This window comes from Dermochelys coriacea, chromosome 11, assembly GCF_009764565.3.
Source record: "Dermochelys coriacea isolate rDerCor1 chromosome 11, rDerCor1.pri.v4, whole genome shotgun sequence".
NCBI classification, from domain to species: Eukaryota; Metazoa; Chordata; order Testudines; family Dermochelyidae; genus Dermochelys; species Dermochelys coriacea.
Window position 1 is genome coordinate 36368979 of NC_050078.2, and position 19676 is coordinate 36388654.

The following is a 19676-nucleotide window of genomic DNA, read 5'->3' on the forward strand; positions in this document are numbered from 1 at the left end:
TAAGTTAAATGTAGTTCCCAAGAGTCCCATTTGTTTCTAATAATTTAGATTGGAAGACTGTTTAGAAGACTATTTTCTTCAACACCACATTAAACTGCATTTTACTACAAAGGACTAAGTGAGTCAATTTAGAAATGACAAAATCCCAATCCCCTGTGTAGTTAATGGACATATTAATGTAAACCATAATGTATGCAAACATGTAAGCTATTAACTCAATAGAACAAGTTGAGGCTGGAACTCCTATTTATTACTCACACTGTTTAAAATGAAACATCCTTGTTACAAAATAGTGGTTTCATTTAAGCATATGTGCAGCACCAGTAACTTTAAAGTTAAGCAATGTACATGTCTTTGGAGGACCAGAGCCTCTGTCATGATTATACAAATCTTCGCCATTGGATAAAAGCCAGATAGCAACAAATACTTTCTTCTTTCTAAAATAAATAAATAAAATTTGACTTCTAAACTTACTAATATAAAAGTGTATTAATAGAACATTGGTTTATTTTATTCAGTTTTTTTATAATACAAGAATATTTAAAATGTAACCTTCAATTGATACACTTATCTCAGTGTGAAGTATTTCTTGTTTCACTACTATATGCTCAGAAAATAGGACTTTTTACTTGTATTGTGTAACTATTTTTGTTCCAAGCATCACCAGAAATACCACTGCCTTAGATACTCTTAATCAGTGAAACTTAATTGGGTGGGGAGATGGAGAAGAAAGAAATTTAACAATAGCTCACCTGTTCATTTTCTTCAACACTATTAGATTTCACGACACAAGATGATGTGTATCTCACTTGGGCATGTGCAAGATCCTGTGGGACACTTTGAGAGGCAGGCATTGGAGGCAAGGGTGCTCTTCGCTTCTTTGGCATTTCAGATGGCAATGTGTTAGAGTCGTACTGCTTGGAAATCGTGTTAGATCTGTTGATAAAAGTTGGCCTGGGTTTGCTCATCAGTGGAGTTGCTGGTGCACTGGCAGTCTTAAAAGGAGGGGAAGAGATAATCAAACATTCTGAAAGTATTTCAACCAGCAAACCTGACTGTTCTGTGAATATATTTAGACATATTTTGCTTAGAAAATCCATCTTACTTGTTCTCGTTTCTTCTTACTTCGCTGAAAAAAGCTGAAAAATCCTTTATTTTCTTTCTCCTTCAAAGTATCTGGGTTTTGAGAAATTTGGCAGGACTCTAAAACAGAAAATAATGATTCTAGACATTTATTGTATAGATTATTTATGGTATGTTTGGTATATCCTTCCAGCAGGCTGATAGCAGTGTGTAGTAGAGAAAAAATAGTCTGTAGTCTTTTGAAAGTACAATTTGAAAAAAAGCTTCCTGACATTACCATGCTTTTTGCCTTAATTTTTCTCCTTAAGCAACCATAAATTAGCGTGAATTTTACTTGCCAGGGATGTAAAGAGTGCTTCTTATTAGCATCACACTAAATACAATCAATCGTGTTAGAGAAGAATTTAGTTGCGGTCAATTAAAATTTTAGACTTCCTTGTACACTGCCAAGTTCCTGTGTACTTTATTCAGGTTCCTGAACAAAGAAGAAGAAAACTTGCTATGCATGTAGTGCTTGTAAATGAGTATACCATTTTCAGTTAAACACACTCTCTCTATATCTATATCTATACACCCACCCACCCACCCACCCCCAAATGAAGATGTGGCACAATGGTAACGCTCCGACATCTCAATATGAAGATCACATCATAAACTAGGTCTGAGCCATTGGGAAAAAGCCACCAAATTCTTGCTAAACCTAGGAGCAGTGATTTTCACTCAGAATTAGGATTCTAGAAAGCAATTTATTATAATCTAAAAAGTTTTATGTCCTGTAGGAAAACTAAATGTTTTGAATGCACAAATATTGACAACCAATGCCACATACAGATGGGATGACTACAGGCTAATTGATGATCAACCACTCTTGAGTGCATAGGGCATGTGGAGTGTGCAAGGAGCTCTTTCATTCTGTATTTCCTTTTGTTTTGGAGAAAGATCCTCCCCCACAGATCATGTATCCTTTTAACTATCCAGCCCCCCTTAATTCATAACTTTTTCATTCTGCAGACTACTAATAAAGGCATCGTTTGTGAACCATAGATGTAATATGTGCAGTGCACACATCCTAGAAGAGTAAAATCTCATGAACATGTGGTGTGCTAAATCATGCAACCATAAACCACATTAAAATTGGATAGATGACCATATAAACTGATTACAAGACAATAAGGTCTCTGGTTAAAAACCCAATAGGTACATTATGTATGCAGTTTTCTTCAGAACTACAAGGCAAGGTTGACACTTGAGGCTAGGTTTGAAATACAAAGACATGGACCAAGTAGTGCTAACCACCATGAACAGTTTGAATTCCCTTGTTTAGCGTAGAAAATTACGATAAGGTCCATATGCATGTCACTTTCACAAAACAAGTGTCATCTACCTGATGGTGAGAAAGTTCATTATTATTATTGTATTAGAGTTTAAGCAAGATCTCAACTATTTCCAAGGAAAGACAAGAAATCAATTATTGCCATTAAAAACAGTTCAACCACACTGATACATTTAACAATATCCTGGACAAACCTTACTCAATTAAGTATTTTAGGAGCTCCTTGTATTAAAATTATGATTGTGTGTATTACTGCAGAATTGTATGCAACTTTGTCTAGGAGACCTGACTTGTCTAGGAGACCTGACCCCTTGTGAGCTTTGAAGTAATATTTTAAACAATGGGCTAAGATAACAAGAATGAATCTTTAAAAATTAAGGGAGTTTCTCCAGGAAATTTCTAGGGGGTGTATGCACATGAACCCCCCTCCAATTATGCAAGAACTCAGCCTTTTGAAGCTTCACTCTGAGTGGGAGCCTTTGTCTGGCTTACCTATTTATGGTGGCTTCAAAAATGAAGACAGGATAAAATAGTGGCTCCTAGAGTCATGAGAGGGCTAGTTCTAAGCAAAAGTTGTTACAAACTGGTGACTGCCGGAGAAAACCCCCTGTGTGGAGTATGAAGGACTAATCACCAATGAGAGCCCAAGATTGGAGGTAGGGGTGATCTCTGGTAACCTTATTAGAATGCAGGTAGGCTCTTTTATTGTTTAATATGTTTGACCAGTGATGCCTTTTAATTTAAGAATAAATTAAAAGTGCTTGCTTAGAAAGAGCTGTGTAATAGCTTATAGCTTTTGGCAGTTACACTGTTTATCATCTCTGAGGAGAGAAGCAAAGCAGGCCTGCTTAGGCATTCTGTCTTTTGGGGAATAACACAGTGTTGGCAGGGAACTGTTCAGCCTGGAAATATCCTGGTCAAAAGGGAGAGAAATGCAAGCCTCTGCCCAAGAGAGATGACTGCTGAGGAGCCTGCAGCCTAGAGTGGGTGCCCTGGCTGAACCACAAAGGGGGAATACATATGCAGTTGCCTTGAACTGTGGCACACATTATGTGTAATTTTCAGATATGGCTATAGCAAAATGTCTAAAGTTTTCTCAAAAGTTGTCATGGCTATAGTACTCAACAAGGACTGGTGCCTTTGCTTGGTTTGAAAATAATTACTTCGCTCCCCTATTTTTAAATTCATATGGGTCAGTTTAGCAAGACTTTGGAGTGTGAACCCTATTTGGAGTTCGCTCATATTGGAGTGAATCTCCTGTACCCACTACAACACTGACGTTTTGGGGGATCACCCAGACCAGTAAGGGATTCTATCACTTCCTGCCCTGTGACCTTGGGAGTGTTGATCATGTGCTGCTATGGCTCAGATCCCTGACACCATTAGCCTGGCCCCAGCACAACGTCTCATCCTGGCTTCCACCAGCCTAGTTACTCCTTGAAGGTAATACCTACAACCCTTCCAGTCCCAAGTCTTCCCAAATGTGTCCTCTCCAAGTTCTGAACTACTGGACACTTGGACCAATCACTCCATATCTGACCTTTCAGTCCCCCATCCTCACAGGAAACCTGCACAACATCTTCAAAAGATGACCCTGTGAACTTTAATTCAGAACTTTGCCGGACACTAAAAAACAGACTTAACAGAGACACTGGTTTTATGGTGCATTACACACCAGATGTAACGCACCAGATACCTGCTGACCCTCCTTTGTCCTCTGACTGCAGAGGTGTTAAGTGCCCACTTCATTTCAAGTGGTCTCATACATCATGTGGGAACCCCTTAAACTTAATCTGTATTTAGATGTGACACTGGTTACTTTCTCCAGACCTGAGGAAGATTGCCTCTTTCACCCCCAGAAGTTGGTCCAATAGAAGAAATTATCTCACCCACTTTGTCTCTCTAAACTCAGTACATATTGACTGAGTAAAATAAGTTCACAAGTTCTACTGTTAGACTCCTTGGCATATTTGTGTAGCCAACAGCTTTTAAGGTCCACAACACAAATAGCTCACAATTCTTTTCGTTTTATTACTTTTTTCCAAAAAATAAAAATACAGGAAAATTAAATGCAAAAATTGTATGTATGCATTACCCATCTACTCACTTCTAAACACCACTGTAAAAAATTTCAGTACTTCTTGACTTCACTCCACTAAGTAAATTTTAGTTCCAGACAAAAAGATGTTTTTCCTCAAATATCTCATGCAAAAAACAGGTAAAGAATTATATAGATTCATAGATACTAAGGTCAGAAGGGACCATTCTGATCATCTAGTCCGACCTCCTGCACAGCGCAGGCCACAGAATCTCACCCACCCACTCCTACGAAAAACCTCACCTATGTCTGAGCTATTGAAGTCCTCAAATCATGGTTTAAAGACTTCAAGGAGCAGAGAAGCCTCCCTCAAGTGACCCGTGCCCCATGCTACAGAGGAAGGCGAAAAACCTCCAGGGCCTCTCCAATCTGCCCTGGAGGAAAATTCCTTCCTGACCCCATATATGGCGATCAGCTAAACCCTGAGCATATGGGCAAGATTCACCAGCCAGATACTACAGAAAATTCTTTCCTGGGTAACTCAGATCCCATCCATCCAATATCCCATCTCAGGGGATTAGGCCTATTTACCCTGAATATTTAAAGATCAATTACTTACCAAAATCCCATTATCCCATCACACCATCTCCTCCATAAACTTATCGAGTAGAATCTTAAAACCAGATAGAGCTTTTGCCCCCACTGCTTCCCTTGGAAGGCTATTCCAAAACTTCACTCCTCTGATGGTTAAAAACCTTCGTCTGATTTCAAGTCTAAACTTCCTGGTGGCCAGTTTACACCCATTTGTTCTTGTGTCCACATTGGTGCTGAGCTGAAATAATTCCTCTCCCTCTCCTGTATTTATCCCTCTGATATATTTAGAGAGAGCAATCATATCTCCCCTCAACCTTCTTTTAGTTAGGCTAAACAAGGCAAGCACCTTAAGTCTCCTTTCATAAGACAAGTTTTCCATTCCTCGGATCATCCTAGTAGCCCTTCTCTGTACCTGCTCCAGTTTGAATTCATCCTTTTTAAACGTGGGAGACCAGAACTGCACACAGTATTCTAGGTGAGGTCTCACCAGTGCCTTGTATAATGATACTAAAACCTCCTTATCCCTACTGGAAATGCCTCTCCTGATGCATCCCAAAACCGCATTAGCTTTTTTCACAGCCATATCACATTGGCAGCTCATAGTCATCCTGTGATCAACCAATACTCCAAGGTCCTTCTCCTCTTCCGTTACTTCTAATTGATGCGTCCCCAACTTATAACTAAAATTCTTGTTATTAATCCCTAAATGCATAACCTCACACTTCTCACTATTAAATTTCATCCTATTACTATTACTCCAGTTTACAAGGGCATCCAGATCCTCCTGTATAATATCCCGATCCTTCTCCGAATTGACAATGCCTCCCAGCTTTGCATCATCTGCAAACTTTATTAGCACACACCATATCATATATATGGTATGAGTGTATATATTTTGCAGGACAGAGACAGAAAATTAGCAAATTTACTGTTTACAGTTTTAGTTACAATGCGAAGAGTTTGTAGATAAGCATTCATTGTTATTAATTGCTAAATAAAACCTGTGTACAGATGGAAGTAGCAATGAAAATCTCAAGCAAGCCTCACAATCTTATTGTGTACTCAGGGTAATGTTTAAGGTTGTTGAAGAAAATGAACCCTCCAAAGCCAGTATTACCCTGTCACAGACTTGCCTATAAAAAAAAAAAAAAAAAAAAACAAAACACTTAGGGTACTCGTCATTACAAAGATGGGGCAAGTGGTCTCAGGACAGCCAGTATGGTAGTAAGCACTGTGCTTAAAATATTCCAGAATAAGAGTGCCTCAGGGCAACTCTACACTTAAAATGCTGCATCAGCACAGCAACACGAATGCATCTGCGTTGCTCTAGAGCTTGAACGAAGATGCTCTATGCCGACAGAAGAACGCTCACTTGTCAGCATGGTTAATCCACCTCCCCAAGAGGCATAGCTATGTGAGTAGGAGAAGCTCTACACAAGGTGGGGAGGGTGGGGGAAGGGAGAGGTAAGGTTGGCACAACTACGTGGTTCAGGGGTATGGATTTCTCACATCCCTGAGCAACGTAGTTATACCAATATAGGTCTGTAAGGTAGACCAGACCTTATTCTGAATTAAGAGAGAGCGTTCCACACATGAAGCTAGATCAGGAATAGTTGAATTCACACACGACCTTATTATGGATTAACTTTCATGTGTAGACACACCTCTTATTCATGGGAAGACTTTGCATAAAGAAAGGCTACCATTATGACAGGTTTCAGAGTAGCAGCCATGTTAGTCTGTACTCACAAAAAGAAAAGTAGTACTAGGCACCTTAGAGACTAACACATTTATTTGAGAATAAGCTTTTGTGAGCTACAGCTACCATTATGTTTATTTACCCTTTGATTCCGGCAAGCAGTCCTGTTGAAATCAGTAGGATACCTAACATTGTAAAACAGTCTTCAACATCAGTAACGGTGGCAGAATCAACCTTTTAGTAAAAATTTTTTCAATCATTCAGTGTTCAAGGGGCTCCTGAAGAACATTCTTTTGTGGTGATCAAAAAACTACCCTAAATTAAAATTTATTGAAACACTGTACGATAGGCAGTGCATCAACTTTTGTAATAATAATTTATGCAAATCTGACACATTATAAAACATGAAGGTACCTGTTTACCTTGCAGCCTATAAATGGCAATGTCTGTGTGACAACTCTATCAGCTACAGTTTATATATGTACTCCTATTTCAGTATCTAGCTCAGTAAAACTTACCTCGTAAAGATGATAAATTGAAGTCAGCAGCTGGAGTGGCTAGAGAAAGAAAAAAGGTAAATTAATTATAATGATACTATTTATTAGATACTGAACTTAACTGTGGGTTGAGGGAAAGCTGTAAATTACATATGAACACCCTCATCTGAGTTTCCAAAAAACAAGAAAAGATAGCAGGTCCCTTTCATAAGAACGGTCTTCCCTAAGTAGAAGAGTAAATATCTTAGAAGTGTATCTAAAACTAACCACCATCTCAGAATTTGAACTAATATGACAGTGAAATGCGCAAAAATTTATATCAAAAGACCAGAGATACCACCATCTGTTCATGTGCAGATTGTGTTCTAGACAGAGCACATCAAATTAAAACTAGCACATTTGTTAATATTTCCCATCAGTAGCAAATCGTAACAATCCTCTAATAAAAATCAATCTATCCACCCACCCATCCTCCTGGATTGTTTCTAATTGAAGGGAAAGGAATTCATTTTGGAGAAAAGTTCACCATAGGTGTTGCCTTCAGGCAATTGCCGAAAGGATGCCGATTTTAATAACCTTTATAGCCCCAGAACAAACTTAAATAAAGCAACTGGTCATCCTTAACTAGGGGAATAGGAGTTAAATAATATTTATGGTATTTTTTCTCTCTTTTTAATTCTGACTATAACTAAATTGTCTGTTAAATAGAAATCTGGAGTCTGGGAAACAGTTTTCAAGTTCAAATAACGTAAATTTTTAATTTAGTCATTTGACCTGTCCCAAATTATTGACTTTTAGCACATACATTCTCAAAATAAAAAAAAGTTAGGAATAGAGTCAGGGAAAGAACTCCAGACTAATTTTATTTTTTTGTCCAAAGTAGTAAATTGATAGAAAATAGGTTGTTTCCTTCAATCAATACCTTTCTTGATCAAAGGGAGTCTTCACTGTAAGTCATCATTCCCAAACTGAGTCTGTTACTCAGTCTGTGACTCAAATGAAAAAAAAAAAAGAGATATTCCACAAAGGACCTCATATCTTTCGCTTGGGAAGGTCAGAGGTATTTAAATATGCTGTCAGGAGGCATACAATACAGAGTAAAAACTCTTTAAATTTGGAGATGGGTCTTTGTGATTTCTTATCTATGAGTGTTTTTGTTTTCCAAGGGGGGAAAAAGAAAAATAGGAACAGTTAACCTGTAGATAAACTGGTTATTTTTATTGTATTTCTGTCCTAAAACGTAAACTTGTGCTTACAAATCGCAGTATAATAAAAAGTAGAGCTGAGCAAAATATTGATTTCTATCCCAATGGAAATTTCGAATCAACAACATTTGTTTTTGTCCCAAAATGGGATGAAAAATTAAGTTCAAAATTTTTCCACACCATGAAATTCTGTGGACAATTTCAATTCGTAAATGATGAAACATTTTGTTATTACTTTTTTGATTGACAGGAAACATTCAAACATTCCAAAGATTAAAACGTAATATTTGTGTTTGTTAAAGTAACTCAAATAACTTTGTTTTGACTTATTTCAACATTAAACAACATTTCTCCAAGGCACATAGCCCTAGTGGGAGTTGTAGTTCTGGGCCCCATTCTCTCTTATATACAAGGCTCCTTTGTTGGACATCTCCCCAGAGGTGAAAGTAAGCCAGTCCGGTCCAGCCTATCGGCAAGAACCAGTACACCACCAACCTACTGGCTTTCCCAGGCCAGCGATTTAAAAATGTCTGGGGCGCATGGCAGGGGCCAGAGCCCCGGACCCTTTAAATTGCTGCCAGAGCCCCGCTGCCAGAGCCCCCAGGTAGCTGAGGTGGCTGGGAGCCCCGGGGCTTGAGTGGCGATTTAAAGGGCCCAGAGCTCTGGCTGCTGTGAGGATCCCCAGGCCCTTTTAATTGCTGCTGGAGCCCTGCTTCTGGAGCCCCAGGTACTGCAGCGGCTGGGAGCTCTGGCGGCAATTTAAAGGGTTCAGGGCTCCGCTGTGGCAGCGGTGGCCAGAGCCCCGGAACCTTTAAATCACCACCCAAGCCCCTCTGCTGGAGCCCCAGCATAGGGGCAGCAACCCGGGGCTGCGGTGATTTAAAGGGCCAGGTGCTCCCAGCTGCCACTACCGCAGTGGAGTCCCAGGCCCTTTAAATCTCCTCCAGGCCTTTTAAATCTCCTGGGGTTCCCAGCCACCTCCGCAGCTGGTAGCTCCGGCAGCAATTTAAAGGGCCTGGGGCTCCCTCCCGCCACTACCACAGCCAGAGCCCTAGGCCTTTTAAATCTCGTTTTAAAGGACCCGGGAATTTTAAAGGCCCCACCCCTTCCGGTTGAGGCACCACCCCCTGCTCAGGATTCCGGCGTACCGGTAAGTTCTTTAAGTTACTTTCACCCCTGCATCTCCCATAATACACACACTCACACGAGTCCCACGATGTATGCCATAACTCAGTCAGAAGGAAATCTCTTATGGGAGATGCATCCTCCAGGGAGCCATAGGGGAGAACGGTGGCTGGAACTGCAACCTCCATATAGCAATGAGGCATCAGGAAATGCAGTTTAATCTTTTGCTGAACTGATTCAAAACTAAATGTTATGGGTTAGTGCAAAAAAATTGAAGATTATTAATTGGGTTAAACTATCCCAAAATAAAATATTTCATTTTAATTTTTCCACTGGAAAAATAATTCTGAATAAAGATTCACAACCAACTCTAAATAAAAGCTGTTATTTCAGATACTGCTGACTGTTGTATCTGGGAAGCAAACTGAGATAAATGTCTTTGAAATAAAACATACCAAGTGATGATTCTATGGCAGAGAGGAAAATTTGCATTATGTCAAATGCAGGTATAATGACTATAGAAAGAAGGTACATAGCACTAGTCCAGGGAAGTCTAGCTGCATCATAAGAGCCAATGCTGACAGAACATGTTAATGTGAAATCTCTCTGAGAAAGTCTTTGTAACAGACTACAAAAAAATTAAGGAGTCCTTCATAAAAGATGGACTTCTGGGTAAGGTATGGGATTGGGAGTTAGATGTGTGTGAGCAAAGGCAAATCACTTCCCTGCCTTCTGTCTCAATTTGACCATCACTGAAGTGGATATAATACTTCTTGCTTCACAAGCCATTAATGAACTAAGCCAACCCATACCCCTGTGAAGTGCTCACTTCCTATACTAATAAGCACCATAAAAATTCATACATTTTGTTAAATTAATATGCTGTTAGGTAGCTGGTCATCTGACCCTGCAGGATTATAAACAAAGAAACAATTACTTCCTTGCTGATTTTGCCCTTTCCCATATAGCAAGATGTGACAATTATGGGAATCTCTCTATGTACAACTTAATTTTGTTTGATATTGGGTACCCTCTATGTTTGTCCATGTGAGACTGAAAACTCCATTTTGAATGTAGGGCTGTTTTTCTTCTCTGCTATCTTTTGACATTCACGTTGGATTGAAATTCTAAGGAGTGGCGACACAGAAGAACGGGGCTTACAGATCTGGTCTTTGAAAGAGACTGTCCTTAAGGGCTATTAATTAGTGAACAGACCTGGCCCAGATAGAATAGGACAGTTGAAGGCTGGGGGAAGTGACTTTGCTCCAACTTCTCTGCAGAGGACTGGGATTTGGAGAGTGGAATTTCCCCAGCAGCAGAAAAAGGGAACCAGGTGTTGTTGGTGAGACATATAAAGAAACATACAGAGCAATAGAGAGGAAGCTTTGGGCAGGAGACAGGAAAAGAAGGATATGCTTTCATAGCAGGGGGGTTCTATTTAACTGTGGAACCAGCTGAGGAAGAGAAAAGCCAGCTGACTACAGGGTAGAAGATAGAGCCTACGATTGAGAGAAGTCATGTGTAAAAGGGCAGGAGGGAGAGAAGGAGTCCAGGATGCATCCTAAGGATGCATCTGGGCTATGCCCAAAGAACACTCCAGAGGAAACTGTAAGGCAAGGAAGTGACTGGGCAGGTGTGTTTATTATTTTTGTCCAGATCTCTATATTTCTTGTGTTAACTAAAGTAAAGAGTAATTATGATTAGAAAAATTAGCAAAGCATGTCTGAGTGAACTGTAAACCCATAGCTCCCACATGGCTGGAGTTGCAAGAGAGGGTATACTTAAGCTACTGGAGAGCCTGAGGGGTCAAGTATTGATCCAGGAGGCCCCATTTCTGTGAAAGGGTAACAAACAGAAACTGTGCCTTGGAAGCGTGCCAGTGGTTTCACCTACACCACTGTAAAGACCCATGGCATGCCCATGGGTGGCCCAAGGGAGCTGACTCAGGCTCGCAGGACTTAGACTATGGGGCTAAAAATTGCAGTGTAGACATTCGAGCTCGGGCTGGAGCCCACGCTCTGAAACCCCCTAAGGGGAATGGGTCTGAAAGCCTGGGCTCCAACCCAAACCTGAACTTCTGCACTGCAATTTATTGACCCACGCTCTGAGACTTGATGCCGTGAGTTTTTTATTGCAGTGTAGACATATCCAGAGAGACCAAAGCAAAAGATAGGGCCACAGCCGACTTAGATCAAGGGAAGATTAGGAGATCTGGGTCTAGTGTGCAGCCTGGTGAGCGCCCAGCAGAGAGAGCACTATCAGGACTGTGTGAGACAAGACACTGAATTTTCTTTGGGGCTTGAAAGGGGCTAAAACTGACACAGGGTTTTAAAAATAATAATGCTTAGTCATTTTAGCCCTCTTCTCCAAAACAATAACTGCTTATACTGACAGGTTTCAGAGTAGCAGCCGTGTTAGTCTGTATCCGCAAAAAGAAAAAGGAGTATTTGTGGCACCTTAGAGACTAAACAAATTTATTTGAGCTGTAGCTCATGAAAGCTTGTGTGCAAATAAATTTGTTAGTCTCTAAGGTGCCACAAGTACTCCTTTTCTTTTTGTTTATACTGAGGAATTTTATATAGAAGTTCTCTTCCAGAAGTTTATGAAAATTAAGTTTTAGGTGGCCCTTAGGTGGGTTTGGTTCTATAGCAGAATGAACGAAGAACATTACGCAGTACCTAGAAGGAAATTCATTTCTCTAGAACACATGAAATCATAGATGCACAATATTTTTTTAAACATTTCCTGTGTACATACCTTTGTTGAGAAACTATATATACAAGTATCTTACCTTTACTGACATCCATTGCATACAATTCCCTTAGTCCAACTTCATTAAGAGATTTTGTTACATCAAGGGGCTCCTGACACTGGTAGTTCTTCAGCAATATAGTGTGCAAAGGATCAAACTCACATTTGCTACAGATAATTGGTATGAACTCATGAAGAGGTTCATGTGGACTCACTCTCACTACAGTCTTCTGTGTTCTCTTGTAGTTTACTACCAGTCTTACCGTTTGCTGAAAAAGAAAATACAAACTCTATTAAGTAACATTCAAGGATACAGACAGAGGAAAAACCTCAAAAATTGTTACACAAACAGAATGTTGCAGCAACCATAGAAACTCCCCCTCCCCGCCCAATAAGGGCTGTTTCACCATTGTTACAGTTTTATCAATGTTACAAAGAGAACTCTGTAAGAAAAGTGTAATCAGATTTACTCTCTCACAAAGAAAAAAAAACAAACACCTGATTGATAGAATATCAGTTTTGGCTCAGGCTTGGTCTACTTTTAAAAGTTATGTCAACATAGCTACGTAGTCAGGGATGTTGACCAAAATAGATATCCTGACCTAAGATGCAGCTGTGCTGATCGAAGAATGTTTTTGTCAATGTGGCTACTGTCATTCAGGGCCGTGGTGTTCCTACACCAATGGAAAACCTTTTCTGTTGGCATAGCCTGCCTCTACACTACAGAGTTATGTTAGCATAACTACAGTGATGTAGCTAGGCCAATATAGTCTCCGTTCTGTAGACTTAAAGTTACAATTCACTTAAGCATACGTTAGAAAGGAGGAAATGGAATGAGGAAAAAATTAATTCTGTACTTTTTGAAAGCTTCATAAAAATGATACAAGTGTTTATTTTCTATTTCCCATAGCATGAGGAATCTCTCTCACTTACACATCTGAGCTGAAAAATTCTCAAAAGATGGAGCAACAACATGCAGCGCACACATTAAATGAAAATGAAATATTTGTAATTTGTAATCAGAAGGGTGTATAAGTTATAGAAGTCCAGATAATGACTTATGAGCAATGGATTCTCAGGTTATGAAAAGGATGCTATATGTATGCACAGTTCTGCTGCTCATAGAACATCTTTAGAGTTTATCAAAAGATACTTTCATGGAGGAGATTTGTAACTTTATATTATACTTCAGATTGTTGCATATAAAATTAACATTCCCAAAAGAACAAACGATTAGATTCACGGCATTGTAAAATTCCAAAATCATCTAAACCCTGGAGATATGGACTAAATCCTAATATCCATGTAATGGAATATTGTGATGCCACCAGGCCATGCCCTGAAAATATATTCTATTGAGAAACTGCATTTAACATAAATCACATTTAGATAAAAACAATCTGCCATGGTAGACTACAATCAGAAGATGCAGAGTACTTAATCCAGGGGTGGTCAACCTGAGCCTGAAAAGGAGCCAGAATTTACCAATGTACATTGCCAAAGAGCCACAGTAATATGTCAGCAGCCCCCCATCAGCTCCTCCCCCCGACTGCCAGCGCCTCCCATCCACCCTGCCGATCAGCGCCTCCCACTTCCTCCCCTCACCTCCTGATCAGCTGTTTCAGAGTGTGCAGGAGATTCTGGGCAGCGAAGAGGGGAGAAGCAAGGGTACTGCAGGCTCAGGGGAGGGTGTAGGAAGGGGTGGAGTGGGGACAGAGCCTGTGGCAGAGCCAGGAGTTGAGCAGTGAGCACCTCCTGGCACATGGGAAAGTTGGCACCGGTAACTCCAGCTCCGGAGTTGGTGCCTATACAAGGAGCTGCATATTAACTTCTGAAGAGCCGCATATGGCTCCAGAGTCACAGGTTGGCCACTCCTGACTTAATCTCTCTATCTTCAGATAACATCACAATTGGTATAATTCTTACCTCTGGCATTATAGGAGTGGGCTTTTTCTTATCCATATGTTTTGGCTTTAAAATCACCTTGTCTACTTCAAGCATTCCAATTGGTGTGTTGGGTTTGAATTTAATCTGTCTCTTCTCTGCTGACATCAGGTCTATGGTATAGCTTGATGGATTTAAATGATACTGTGCACAGAGAAAGATCAGCAAGTCCATCATGGGTGTGCTGTTAAATAAATAAAAAGGGGGGGGCAGGGGGTTATAATACTTTATGTTCCTTTACAACCATTAATTAGGCCACAAAACAAAGTGCATTTCTGAACATTAGCAAAAATCATCTCTGCTACCCTAGACTAAATAATTACAGTCAACACACCCACTTTGTAATTGTATTCTTAGATGTTGTAGATATTAAAGAAAAGGCACCTTTAACATATACTTACAGAGCTACTGCAAGAGGCAATCTGCACAGAGGTGGCGCAAAATAGTACATTTCTGAGGGTGAGAGGTGTTTTTGCCTCCTGACTTGCAATACAACATGGGTTTTGGCAGTGGTGGTAATTGAACAGCTGGTATAGTTTATGGTTCATTTTTTCAAAATGACTCACTCATGATTCTGATGTCCAACTTGATGTACTTAAAAGGGGTCCAATTTCCAGAAATGCTAAGCTCCTGCCCTCTGAAAAGTCATCTTTTAAGATGTCTCAAGTCAGACAACCAAAATGACTAGTCCTTTTGAAAATTTCGGCACATATGTTTAATGTATGGTATAGCACCCAAAAAATACACACTTGGAAAAAGATTTCTGGAGAAGGAAAAAGGTGCCAAAGCATACTCACTCATAGCAGAAAATTTCCCAACTTGTGGGAGCAGGCTAATTAAATATTTGAACCTCAGTAACAAATTACTTTCTATGGCCATATAAAAATATCACTGTGAATCTAATAAAGAACACTTTCTAAGTCTATTTGCAGCTATTCATAATTTGGATTTCCCCCAAAACCATCCTGATCTTGGCACACAATGAAACTATTTCAACTAACTCTTTACTTTACTTATTCCTTCCTGTTTCTACACAAACATGCAATGGCGTAAAGAACACAAACATTAAATTTTTCCCAAGAACTCTGAACTGGAAACTTTAACTCATACATTGTATTATGATTAGATATACTGTACAAATAAAATGGCTATATAAGCCAAACTGTGCTCTTCTCCCTCACTCCTCAATATATTCCCAAATAGGAGCAGAGACGACTTCATAAAAAGAGAACAAAGTTGCATCAGACAGCTTTCACGTACTGCATACATACTATATATAAAACTTACACAAAAACTTTGCTAAAAGAACATTAAGGTTGCAGAGTTGAACACTCAAAAGTTAATAAATGCCAGAATTAAGGTTGCCTGAAAAAAATGTCGGAGGAAGAGAAACCACCACAACCACCATCCCTCATCCACAAACACAGAATACCCAATAGCCTGGCTCTATAGCCCATTGGTTAGGGCACTCATCTGGGATTTTCAAAAAGGATTTCCATATTCCAGGCCAGAACCATAACTACCAGGCTGTAGAGTTTCAGAGATATATTTACATCCATCCTGGAGCTAAGAAAACTTCCCATAGAGATTTTAATCATAATCCAGTATCAGAGGGGTATCCATGTCAGTCTGTATCCACAAAAACAACAAGGAGTCCGGTGGCACCTTAAAGACTAAGATTTATTTGGGCATAAGCTTTCATGGGTAAAAAACCCACTTCAGATGCCTGGAGTGAAAATTACAAATGCAGGCATAAATATACTGACACATGAAGAGAAGGGAGTTACCTTACAAATGAAGAACCAGTGCTGATAGGGCCAATTCAATCAGGGTAGATGTGGGTCCACTTCCAATAATTGATGAAGAGGTGTCAATACCAAGAGAGAGAAAATTGCTTTTTAGTGGGCCAGCCACTCCCAGTCCCATTCAAGCCCAAATTAATGGTGTGAAATTTGCAAATGAATTGTAGCTCTTCAAAGTCTGCTTTTGAAGTTTTTTTGTTCAAGTAGGACTACTTTTAAATCTGTTATAGAATGTCCAGGGAGACTGAAGTGTGATTGAAGTGTGAAGGGTGACTTCTGATTTGTGTCTATTTATTCTTTTACATAGAGACTGTCCGGTTTGGCCATTGTAAGTGGCAGAGGGGCATTACTGGCACATGATGACATATCACATCAGTAGATGTTTAGGTGAATGAGCCCCTGATGGTGTCACTAGAGTAGATATGGGAACAGAGTAGGCAACAGGGTTTGTTACATGGACTGGCTCCTGGGTTAGTTTCTCTGTGGTGTGGTGTGGTGTGTAGTTGCTGGTGAGTATTTGTTTCAGGTTGGGGGGCTGTCTGTAAGCAAGGATTAGCCTGCCTCCCAAGGTCTGTGAGAGTGGGGAATCATTTTCCAACATAGGTTGTAGATCGTTGATGATAATAATCCAGACACACAAAGGGGCCGAAGTAATGCTGCACAGGCAAACTTAATTATGGCATTTCCTAACTTTTGAGTTGACTGCAACCTTAATGTTCTTTGCCATGTTTTTGTTTTTGTTTTTTAAAAACATAGTAATATTATATGTTAGTGCAGGAAGTGAAAAAACTGTGGTTCATTTCCTCAGCATCAGCTTGCTATACACACAACCTTGTGGTGAAGGGATTAATTCATTAGCATTGGAACATAACTTACATTTCTAGGACCGTATCAAAGCAAAGATAGGATGTTCAATTGAAGTTAATATCCATACACATTCCCAAAGCAATCATGAAACTGAGCAGACTTTGAGGCAGTGTTGTCTAGAATTTTGTCCTGGGCACAATTCTGTTAATAAAACTATTTTGAAGGAGAATAGGTACCTTAAATTCATCTTCACAGACATAAGACACACAGAAAGACTGGTCTTTGCTTAACAGAGACTGAACATAAGTAATAGGAGGATTTTTTTAATGCCTTGATTTAATTTTTAACTTTTAAAATTAACCCAGGTTATGATTCCTGCATTTCAACTACTTCTTGTGGTTCTAGCACTGCTTATTTCCTAAGCAAGCTTCCTTCAGGCTTCGGGGCTGGAATCATAGCCCTGGACACACAACAGGACAAGCACATTTTCAAATGTTGGAATTATTCAAAAGAACATACTCCTAAATTCAGGATCATGTTAGCAGAGGGATGCTTTACAGTCCATCTGCCACCATTGAGCGCTAGGATATTATAGACTAAATTCTGCTCTATTTTTATGTTTATTCTTTCCTCTTTCATCTTCTAGAGGAAAGTCTTATTACCTGCTTAAGCAGCAGGAGGCAGCACTTGCCTGGAAAAAAAGAATCTGATTCAAAAGCATCAAGTAGCCTTCAATCTTGTACTGGGTTTGTGTGGTAGGATGGAAAAAACAACTTCTGTGCCTTAATCCCGTCAGTACATGCCCGCCTGAGGCGTGCAGTAAGAAACTCATCGGTAAGCTCTTCACAAGATCAATTACATTTCCACTCAGGGAAACCATTCCTGAGCACTGATCTCACCCTTTCCCCTTCACACATCATTTTCTTTCCCCTGGCAGGAAGGAAGAAAGAAATTGCTGTCTTCTTCCTTCTGCTCCCACCCGTTGAGAAGAAGTCTCTCCCACCCAAGTGATCACTGATAAAACTTCGCAGAAGACCCAAAAACTGGGGGAGTGGCAAATAATGAAGAGGACTGTTCACTGATTCAGAGCAATCTGGATCGCTTGGTACACTGTGCAAATAACGTGTGTTTTAATAAGGCTAAATGTAAATGTATACATCTAAAAACAAAGAATACAGACCTTACTTTCAGGATGGGGGACTCTATCCTGGGAAGCAGTGACTGTGAAAAAGATTCGGTGGTTGTGGTTGATAATCAGCAGAACATGAGCTCCCAGTGTCACACTGGCCAAAAGAGCCAATGCAATCCTCAGACGCACAAACAGGCAAATCTCAAGTAGGAGTAGAGAGGTTATTTTTACCTCTGTATCTGGCACTGGTGTAACTGCTGCTGTAATACTGTGTCCAATTCTGGTGCCCAAAATTCAAGAAGGAAGTTTATAAATTGGAGAAGAGCCATAAGACTGATTAAAGGATTAGAAAACATGCCTTCTAGTGACAGAATCAAAGATCTCCATCTATTTAAACTGAACAAAGAGAAGGTTAAGGGGTAACTTGATTAGAGTCTACAAGTATATACATGCAAAACAAATATTTAACATTAGGCTCTTCAATCTAGCAGAGAAAGGTATAACAATTCTTGTAGCTGGAAACTGAAGACAGAAATTCAGACTGGAAATAAGGTGTAAAGTTTTTAACAGTGAGAGTTTATTAACCATTGGAACAATTTACCAAAAGTCCTGGGGAGATTCTGCATCACTGACAAATTTTTAAACTAAAATTGGATGTTTTTCTAAAAGATACACTCCTGGAATGATTTTGAGGAAGTTCTCTGGCCTGTGTTATACAGGGGGTCAGACTAGATGATCACAATGGTCCCTTCTGGCCTTGGAATCTATGAATCTAAGTGGATAGAAGGAGAGAGGATGGGCTGCTGAGACTGACATTGCATTCTCATCTCCCTATGGCTGAACAAGAATGGAGACAGCAGCTCCATCAGCTCAATGGCTTCCAGCTTATAGAGAGAAAAATCTATTCATTTTATTTAAAAGGTTGGCAACTAAGCACAGACTCTAGCACTATCAGCTGGGCATCCCTGGTCCTGGTGTTGCAGGTGGGAGAGACAAAGATCTCCTCCTTTACATATAAAGTGAACTATATTTTAGGGACAAAAAAAAAATCCATTTTCCTCCAAAATCCTAAACCCCAACTCAGTCCACATCAGGATGATCCAAGTGAAAAACAGTGGGCTTCATTTGGAGTAGGGAAAAGGGGCATGAAGAAGTATTTCACAAAGCTTCCAAGATATTAATGTGGAGAGGATGCTAACGTTCAGGGCACGAAGGTCCTCCTTGCTCTTATCTGCAGGTCTTTTTAGGCTGCTACTGTGGCTTGAAACAAATGTTGCTTCCAGCTACATCCCCCCCGATTTATGATACCATAATCAAAATCTTAACCTTTAAAAGTGGATTTTGAAAGCAAACATATGAAGCAGGATTGGGCAATATCCTATTACTGCACAGTGTCTGAAACAAAAAGAAACCAGCCACATTCTGTAGTACAGGTGACATCTCTCAATTTTTTCTTCATTGCTAACACTAATAGGAATACTGGCTCACTGAAACTATGGAAAAAAATATTTCAAAGAAAGGTGAAATGAATTCAGTGAGAGGTCTTTGCTACAAGAAACTTTAGACATCTGATTTCCCCACTGCTATATATTTATCATCCCAGATGTCCTAACACAAAAAGAAGAAATTCACTGTGTGAACTTTACTGACATAAAATTATATATATTTG

General features: G+C 39.8%; 1 protein-coding gene across 6 annotated transcripts in view; it reads right to left on the minus strand.

The window, feature by feature from the left end:
* Positions 1 to 19676, minus strand: part of COBLL1 (cordon-bleu WH2 repeat protein like 1) — a 124262-nt gene that overhangs the window by 32170 nt on the left and 72416 nt on the right. For all 6 annotated transcript variants that reach the window (XM_043505215.1, XM_038422788.2, XM_043505214.1 and 3 more), the window contains exons 3-7: positions 14252 to 14453; positions 12366 to 12594; positions 7266 to 7304; positions 1106 to 1203; positions 753 to 995 (exon numbers count right to left, since the gene is read on the minus strand). In XM_043505215.1, the coding sequence (XP_043361150.1) occupies positions 753 to 995; positions 1106 to 1203; positions 7266 to 7304; positions 12366 to 12594; positions 14252 to 14453 (811 nt within the window). The remainder of the gene's footprint in view (positions 1 to 752; positions 996 to 1105; positions 1204 to 7265; positions 7305 to 12365; positions 12595 to 14251; positions 14454 to 19676) is intronic.